The sequence below is a fragment of the Orycteropus afer genome, unplaced genomic scaffold, assembly GCF_000298275.1.
Source record: "Orycteropus afer afer isolate SDZICR_OR568_19922 unplaced genomic scaffold, OryAfe1.0 scaffold00049, whole genome shotgun sequence".
NCBI classification, from domain to species: Eukaryota; Metazoa; Chordata; class Mammalia; order Tubulidentata; family Orycteropodidae; genus Orycteropus; species Orycteropus afer.
The window spans coordinates 12688167-12697439 of NW_006921636.1; the positions used below are offsets into that span (position 1 = coordinate 12688167).

General features: G+C 41.9%; 1 protein-coding gene across 1 annotated transcript in view; it reads left to right on the plus strand.

The window, feature by feature from the left end:
• Positions 1-3978, plus strand: part of SERINC3 (serine incorporator 3) — a 34747-nt gene extending 30769 nt beyond the window's left edge. The window contains exons 6-8 of the mRNA XM_007938460.2: positions 905-1085; positions 2949-3176; positions 3840-3978. Of these exons, the coding sequence (XP_007936651.2) occupies positions 905-1085; positions 2949-3176; positions 3840-3978 (548 nt within the window). The remainder of the gene's footprint in view (positions 1-904; positions 1086-2948; positions 3177-3839) is intronic.
• Positions 3979-9273: the final 5295 nt, after the last annotated feature.

Here is a 9273-nt window from a genome sequence, read left to right on the forward strand (position 1 = left end):
TATTTGATGTAAAGAAAATAGGAAGTTGCCCCTTTGGTGGGTGCTAAAACTAGTGCTAAAGCAGTGTTTTTTTTTTTTTTTTAATCACTTAAATGTACAGAACTCACTGTATGCTCACAGATACTTGCCTTTCATGTTTCATTCCCCATGCCTATCCATAGCTGATATGCAGTCATGTAGATGATCTAGACTTCATTCCTGGACTGAGTCAGATTAGTTCAGAGCTTCATTCAAGAGCTACATTATTTTAGCCATTTTGTAGAATTGCTTTAATTTTACTTTGGTAGTATAAACCAACCAAACTCACTGCCGTTGAGTTGACTCGTAGCAACCCCTCCTTGGGTTTGTAGATTGCCCAGTCTTCCTTCTGAGGAGTGGCTGGTGGGTTTGAACTGCCAGCAGTCAAATGCCTTAGGCACTACACCACCAGAGCTCCTTTGGTGGTATAGGCACAGCAGCTGAAGGCAATCTTGTAGTTAAAATAGTTATAATAGCATTGTTTCTCCACAGGGTATTATATAGAATCTTTTTAAAAGTAAACACTACAGATCCCTCAATGATAATTTGTTTTTTATTGTATTCCTGTGTAACTGTACCAACAAAACTAAGGATAAACTCCTTGTAGTAAAGCCTTTACACAACTATAGAACCAAAAAGATTTACCAGTTTAACTGTGAAACCAGTGAAATCAAGATCGACATTCTTAAATTATGATAGACTTTTTCCCCCTAAAACTAAGTCACTGATTGTAATGCAAATATGGTACTACTGCTAAATTTCAGGTTCTTTTGAGTATAGTATTCTGATGTTTCACATCATGACTGAATGATGTATAAGTACACCCCTCAAATCTGTGGAACAAGAGGAGCTCTGACTGGAGTAATGAAAAGTTTCTCATTTTCAGATCATTCCTGCAACCCTGGCCTGCTGAGTATCATTACACATATAACTGCACCAACCTTGGCTCCTGGAAATTCATCTGCTGTAGCCCCTACATCTGCTCCACCACTGAAGAGTGGGCCTTTTTTAGATTCAGAGACTTTTATTGGACTGGTGGTCTTTGTGCTCTGCCTTTTGTATTCTAGGTAAGTTAAAAGGTGTTTAGGATAAAATTCTCATGAAGAATCCAGATCATTGTAAACAATATTTAAACAACTACAGAATTATATACACTGGGAGCTCTGGTAGCATAGTGGCTAAGACACTTGCCTGCTAACCAGACGGCTGGCGGTTCAAACCCACCCAGCCACTCGTCGGAAGGAAGGTTGGGCAATCCTACTTCCGTAGTGAAACTACCTCGGAAACCCAAGGAGGGGTCGCTGTGAGTCGGGTTTGACTCAACGGCACATAACAAGAACAACAAAGTTAAGGTCTGGTAATGCAAAACCCAGAGAGAACCAGTGTTACCAGTTTATATCCATATTGCATTGCGTTGGGTCTGTAGATTAATTTAGGAAGAAGTTTTGCCATCTCAATATTACTAAGTCTTCCTGTCTATGCTTATGAGCTGTCAAAATTTCCATTTATTTAGGTGGTCTTTCATTTCTTTCAATGTTGTTTTATAGTTTTTAGTGTATAAGTTACACCCATTTTTGGTTAAATTTATTCATAAATATTTCATTTTTGGGGGTGATATTATAAACTAAATTGTTTTTGGAATTGAATTTTTAGATTAATTTCTAGTGTTTAGGAACTCAGTTGATTTTTCTGAATTGCTCTTGTATCGAGCAACTTTACTGAATTCCTTTATTGGTTCTACTAGTTTTTTTTTTTTTTGTAGATTCCTTAAGATTGTCTATATTCAAGCGCCAGTCATCTGCAAATAGAGATAGTTTTACTTCTTTCTTTCCAATCTGGATTCCTTTTCTTTCTTTTTCTTGCCCGATCATTCTGACTAGAACCTTCAGTACAGTGTTCAGTAGAAGTGTTGAAAGCAGGTATTTTGTCTTGTACCTGATCTTAAAAAAAAACCAAACTCACTGTCATTGAGTCAATTCTGACTTAAAGTGACCTCCATTGGGTTTCTGAGGTGATAAATCTTATGGAAAGTCAATTGCCCCATCTTCCTTCCGCAGAGCAGCTGGTGGGTTTGAACCACCATCCTTCTGGTTAGCAGTCAAATGCCTTAGGCACTGTACCACCAGAACTCCTTCTTGATCTTAGAGGGAAGCATTCAGTCTTTCACCATATGGTGTGTTAGCTGGGGGCTTTTCATAGGTGAAAAACCTTTGTCAGGTTGAGCAAATTCCTGTCTATACTAATTTGTTAACCATTTTTATCATGACAGGGTGTTGATTTTGTCAAAGGCTTTTTCTGCATCTATTGAGATGATTGTATATTTTTTGTCCTTTATTTGTATGTCCTTTTATATTCAGATAGTCATTTAACAAACTTTTAGCGAGAACTTTCTGTGTGCCAGAGATGCATAGATGACTAAGGTCATTGTCTTTAAGGTGCTCTTTTCAATAGCAAGAAAGACAGGAATGCAAACACTTTCTACTCAGTATGGTAAGTGCTGTGGCAGAGAGCATGGGGGGCTATGGGAATACGAGGAGTATCTCCTAATGCAGCGTGATGACAGAGTAATATCAGGGAAGGCTTTCTAGAAGAAATGGCACCTAGGGAATTAAAGGATGAGTAAGTCAGCTGGGAGCAGAGTAGCGGATGTTAGAGACACTTACGAAGTACGGCTTGAGCACTGAGAGCACAGTGTGCTGGAGGAGCTCCTAAGTAATTAAGCTGTCATGGAGTAACTTATCAGAGTACTGTCTGACTTGTGACAACAGGCAACAACAGTCCAGTTCTTGGGCAGGGCCTTCATAAGACTTTAGCTTTCAGTCCCCAAAGTAGGAGCAGCTCAGAAATAACCTTCTGTATATAGGCCAGTGGCAGCAGTTCATCATTATGGCCCCTTTCTGATTTTCCTTCCTTGGGATCACTTTCTCCAGCATTCGCACTTCCAACAATAGCCAAGTGAACAAGTTGACCCTGTCAGGGAGTGACAGCGTGATCCTCAGTGATACAGCTACCAGTGGTGCCAACGATGAAGAAGATGGACAGCCTCGGCGGGCTGTGGACAACGAGAAAGAGGGAGTGCAGTACAGCTACTCCTTCTTCCATTTCATGCTCTGCTTGGCTTCCTTGTACATCATGATGACCCTGACAAGCTGGTACAGGTAGGAGGCACAGACAGAACGATGGCAGACCATGTCGCCTCTTGGACGGCCTGTAAGATCTCCACCCTGTCTTGACCCCAGAATCTCGTTCTCATCCCCATATGATGACACTGTGCTCAGTGCTGACTCTTCTGAAGTACTTCTGACTTTTTCTCCTCTTGCATTTAAATCCTAGCAGAAATTCTTAATCTTAAGGGTGAGATGTTTATCCAGACTCATGTTGCTAGAAAGAAAATCATGACATGAAGTGACCTGGCCCACTCGTGACTCTTGTTCACTCATTCTCTGTGTCTACAGGGGGCTGGCCATATCAGAGTTTTCTGGTCGAAGAAGGTGCTAAAGCAGGGAAGTTTCAGGGAGGCCACTGCAATCTAGACTTTTGCCAATAACTAGAACAGGCAGATGTTCTGGAAGAACCTTGCCCGAGGAATAGTCAGGTTTTCCTGCTGGCAAGGAGACGAAAGCTGGTTGAGAGGCAGAGCCCCCTGCCTTTCCTAAGACTGCAAGCCTCATGCAAACTAAAAGCACCACTTCCTCATGCCCTCTCTAGAACCTTATTGTGGGTAGTGCCAGCCAAGCTTTACTGGTGACTTTTTTGCCTTTGGTGGGGTTGCTGAATGCGGACATCAGGCTCTTTGATCTAACTCTCTCCTGTTTTCTTAGCCCTGATGCAGAGTTCCAGAGCATGACCAGCAAGTGGCCAGCTGTATGGGTAAAGATCAGCTCTAGCTGGTTCTGCCTCCTCCTTTACACCTGGACCCTTGTGGCTCCGCTCATCCTCACCAGTCGGGACTTCAGCTGAACCTCTGATGCCAGGGAGACCACTGAAATTCATAAAGGTCTCCTTTGCTGAAAGCTCATATCCTTTCTATCTTTGCTTCAACTAAAATATTAAGTGAACGCTTTGCACATTTGACTATATCCAGGTTTATATCAGATGGCAAGATTGAATAATGCTTGATCCAGGACCTTAGCTTTTCATTTATATGTATATTATGTTTATTTGTAAGGATATAATACAAAAGGAACACTTTTATGTTTTAAAGTGAACTACAGCTGTGCTGTGAAAAGAATTCTTTATAAAGACCTGTAGGTTCCTACAACTATGATTTAAAATGTAAGACAGATTGTTGGATATTTGAGGCCATAATTAATATATTTCTATTACACTGTCCTTAAGCAAAAGAATAATGCATTTGTATGACAGTTTTCCTCTGGGAAAGCCCTAACTTGTGTGGTAGAAGTATCCTGTTCCCTGCTTAACTCTGGAGAGGAGTAGCATCGCTTGAGGCAGCAAGGACATGTGTGGGTCCTTGCCCTGAAGAGTGCTTACTGATGTGGCTACTGCTTTTACATTGTGAGTCTTTCATTTACCTTTTTTTTCCCCACACAGCAGCATTAATGCTGCTTGATTCCAGTCTGCCTTTGCCAGCCATGTTCACTTCAGTAAATGCTTTGTTGGTTTGGTTAAAGCAAAGATTCACCTGGGAAAGCACTGCAGCTTTATGTAATCCTCTCTTAGGAGTATATAGACGTAAAATGCATGTGAATTTATTACATTTGCACTATAAAGGTATTTGATTAAAATACAAAGACTTTAAGCCTTTCAGGCCCTTTGTTTAATAGCTTTTGTGAGTCGGCAGCCATTTTGTATTTGTGGGATTTATCTGGGCAGTCAGGTTTATCAAGCACCTAGCAAGATGGTCCAGTTCCTTCTCAGACTTCAGATCTGCCTGGTGAGTAAAGTTCTGCACTCATTCAAAGGTGTATTAAGCATCTTTTCTGGTAAGACATGTCAGTAGGTGAGAAACAAACAAGGCACTGTTGTGAAATGTATTCCTGAGTGGCAGCGTGCAGAAGGTAGAAGAGAACTGTTTGTTCCTTCATCAAAGATTTCCTGGGTGTCTGTTCTGTGCCAGGCACTTTTAGGTTCTGGAGATGCAGTTTTAATATGACAGACAGTCTGCATCTGGGACTTACTTACCCTTTAGAGAAGGCTGAAAATGCGCACATGAGTGCTTACAGTGTGGGGTGATTACTGCTGCAATTAGGGATTGTGAAGGGGCTCAAATGAGAGGTGCCTGGTCGGTGTCACTAGAGGAAGTGATGTCAAGGCTGAGAAGTGGTAAGAGTTAGCTAAGAGAGATAGGCAGGTGGGAAGGCATTGCTCAAGGGCAGATGAAACTCTTAATGTTAAAGACAGGAAAATGGAGGGGGAAATAAATGGTTCAATAAAGCTAGAAAAGGGAGAAGTGGGCATGGACCAGGTTATGAAGGGCTTTTAAAATCACACTGGAGTTTGGACCTTGTGTTGAGGGCAGCAAGGAGCATATTCACAATGATACGAACTGATAATGTAGAGAATGGATTAGAGAGGTGAGATCAGGGCAGTCTGTATGAAATTTGAAATAGAGAAGTAAAGTGTGGATGAGGAGAGATTGAGAGCTACTTAGTAATTAGAATTTAACCGTTGATAATTGATTAGATATGGAGGGAGGGAGAGATTCTGGATGATTCTGTTTTTTTAATCACTTGGACAGATGGTGGTTCCATTTATTTAGGAGGGAAATGAGGAAAAGGAACAAGTTAGGCTAGAGGTATGGAGGTATTCAGTTAAGAATGACTGAGAGCATGGGCTTAGAAGTCAGACTGGCTTTGTGTCCCAGTGTTGCCAGTGTCTTGCTGTCAAACTGGTCAGCTAATACTTATTGAGTGCACACTGTGCTTTATGACCTTGGGCATGTGACTCGTCTTCAAGAGAGTTGTGCAGGACAGTTCCTAGTAAATCGATTGTATAGAGAGTAAAGTTACTTTGCAAAGTGCTTAACCCATACTACACTCTGACAGTAGCTGCTAATCTCAATATAGGCTAAAACGAGACTGTACTGTATTCAGAGATCAATGATGTTTAGCCAGAATTTGATGAAGACTACATTTGAGCTGTTCCTCAGAGAATGAAACAGATGTAGAGTAGGTAGTCTCTGTGGGCGTGGAGGTCAAGTTGGGGAAGCAGAGCTTGTTGGGACAATGTCTTTCAAACTAGTAATTGATGTCAAGGTACAGAGAGAAAGTTGCAAAGGGTTTGGGAGCAGATAGGGGAGATTTAACAGCTTACTTTACCACTATGAAGCAGATACCCCACTTTGCTTAACAGGCGGGCTGACCAGATTAAGACCTTTTAAAGGTCCTAAGCTTCAAAAACAATTATGATGCCTTGCCCCCTGCTTTATGTAATACGAAAATAAAAGCAATACCAACGTAAAACATGTGTAACGGAGGACAATAAAGTTTTTATTTTTTCTCATGGTAATTCAGTATTAATCTAAAGTAACACATTCTTAAAATATTGGCGGCATTGTCTCTGCTTTGCTTGGTAATACCCTAAAAATGAGTGAAGTCTGTTGGTAGTAAACTCAATAATAGTTTACTTAAGGCTTAGGTAAATTCCAACCTAAGTGTTGAGTAATACACAGGCATAAATAATGCTAGCATTTTGAGTAAGTCCAGGACCATACTTTCAAGCAAGACATTGTTTTGAGTCATCAGATCTTACCATGGTGTCATCCCATCCCAGATGAGTTATTTGGTGTTTGTCAGTTGTTGTCTGTTGTCATTGCAGATTGAGGGCCCTGGCTTTGTGAGGTCAGCAGTGTTCTCTAGGAATTCATCACAGGCAACAGCACAGGCTGCTGCTTTTGCCTAGTTGTGGCTGGGGGAACACTGGGAGGCCCATGCCGGGTGAGTTTACTTTCTAGGTTGATCTTGCAAGGTACCCATTTGGATAAATCAAAGAAACTGCCAAGAATGGCCATGGCATAGTTGCCAGTGCTTTTAATGTTCTGGACCAAACTGTAACCCAAGCCTAATTTAAACCAGTGTAATTTTTTCCCATTGACAACTCCTTGCTCAATTGCATTTTTCCTTTCAGGCAGAAGGGAGTGTTCAGGTATTGTGATCAGACATTTCATCCGTGCATGGAGACTGATTGCAGATACCAGGCTTAAGCTTATTAATGGGAATTGCTGTTCATCTTGTCACTCCTGTTCAGTTGGTTTATCCATTCTGTTACATAGGAGTCTAGGTCAGCCACCCTATTCAGTGGTGTCCTAATTAATGCTGGGTGACTCAACCCATGCAATGCCCAAGTCCTCAGGTAAAGAATAACACATAAATAGCTACGTGCGCTAAGCTGTGAACCAACATTCCACCCTGTAAGGTGGTGATTATTCTCTCCCTTTTACAGATCAAACTGAAGCTTAGAGAAGTTAGTGACCTTCCCACGGTTACTCAGGAAGAGGCTAAGCAGAGAAACCAACCCAGGGCTGCCTTTAGAATTCTCGTGCTGTTAGATTCCATTGTCTCTTGGCCCAAAAAGATAGAGAAGACACCATGATACATTTGCTGCCATAGATTTATGGGCGTGCCATGGCAGGAGTGAGCACTGGGCAAAATTAAAGGGTATCTAGAAAAGAAATCAGAAGGTGCTGGCACAGAACGTGAAAAATAACTCCCTGGGGCTTAGAAAGTACCTCAGTTGATTCTGGTAACACCACTGTAAGATGAAAAGGATTGGAGTGGTCGGCTAACACTGAGCTTGGGTATGCTGTCCGTCCTGCACAGCTTCCTCAGGAAAGGCTGTCCTGAGGAGCTAGTTTTGCTGCATTGTAAGTGTTTACCTGTTACACCATCAAAGAAGCGGCAGTAAGTGTATGGACATCCTGTGTTAGGGTATTTCTCAACTGACTCATCACCAATATACCAGATCTAGATTTAGTCTCCTCTTGGGAAGAGTGCGTGTTCCTCAATGATAACATATAGGGGAGAAGCAGCCAGGCTCCATGGGATCAGAGTTCATCAGGCCACATCCTGTTTCCCCTCAGGCAGTCCAGGTTTGTTTAGGTTCTTCTAGAGTAAAATGTTCCATTACAGTTTGGGTCTCAGAGATTAGGAACTATAGCTTTGTATCTTCAAGCAGCCAGAAAACAAGCCAATTTCCAGATTGATGCTGTCTTACTCTATAAAAGATTTCTACCTTCTTTCTTTCTGTGTTCTATCTGTGTGTTATTTGACTATAAGATTGAGACCTGTACAACCTAATTCCAACCCTCAGGAGGAAATGGGGGCTGTAGTCAGACTGCCTGGCTTTGAATTCCAGCTCTACTACCTAGAGTTAGCTGTGTGCCCTTGAACAAGCTGTTTAACTTTCTGTACCTCATTTTCCTCACAGGGGCAGTAATACTGCAGTACACATGTTTGAAGATTAAATGGTAATTTAATCTTTGCATGATTGATGCTTAGTCCACATAAGAACTCAGGAATTGGCAGCTTTTAATTAGTGGAAGGGTTCAAGGGCAGTGTGGAAAGTACAGTTGGGCCGCACAAACTGAAAGATGTGCATATCTTGTCTCTACCACTCCACGCAGCTAGCTCCATTCTCCTGTCTACACACTGGTCTTCTAATTGCACAATTCTAATTGTCCAAGGCAGCCAGCCCAACGTCTGTAGACAACTTCCTCAGGGCCCTGCCCTGAATCACCAGGAGGATCTGCTGGGGTCATCATGAACCAGGAGTAATAACCCTCAAAACCTTTATCCTATCCCCACCTCCAACAGAAAAAGTCTACACACACTTGACCTTACAGGGATTTTTATTGTTTAAGACCCAGTCATGCATAATAAAATTACATGTTTTCACCACTCTGACTTAGAAAATACACTAGAAAAATAAACTTTTGGTCAAAATAAACACTGAAGTAAATGAGTCCTCCACCACTGTGTATCCTTACCCTCAAAGCTAAACTGAATTTTAGTTTGAAGTAAGGAATGACCAGGGATTGAAATAGTTCCCCACTTCCCAGCCCATCCGCGTGGTATCAGAGGCTCTTGGCCACAGACAAATTTCAAAGATTTCACTTACAACACATCCCTAGCTGATGTGCCAAGAAGCCAAGGTAAAATGACAAGAACCAGATAGCACTGATTTCCTGCCTGACTAAATACTCAGAAGGCTGGTGGTTCAAACCCACCAGCCACTCCTCAGAAGGAAGGTTGGGCAATCTACTTCCATAGTGATACTGCCTCGGAAACCCAAGGAGGG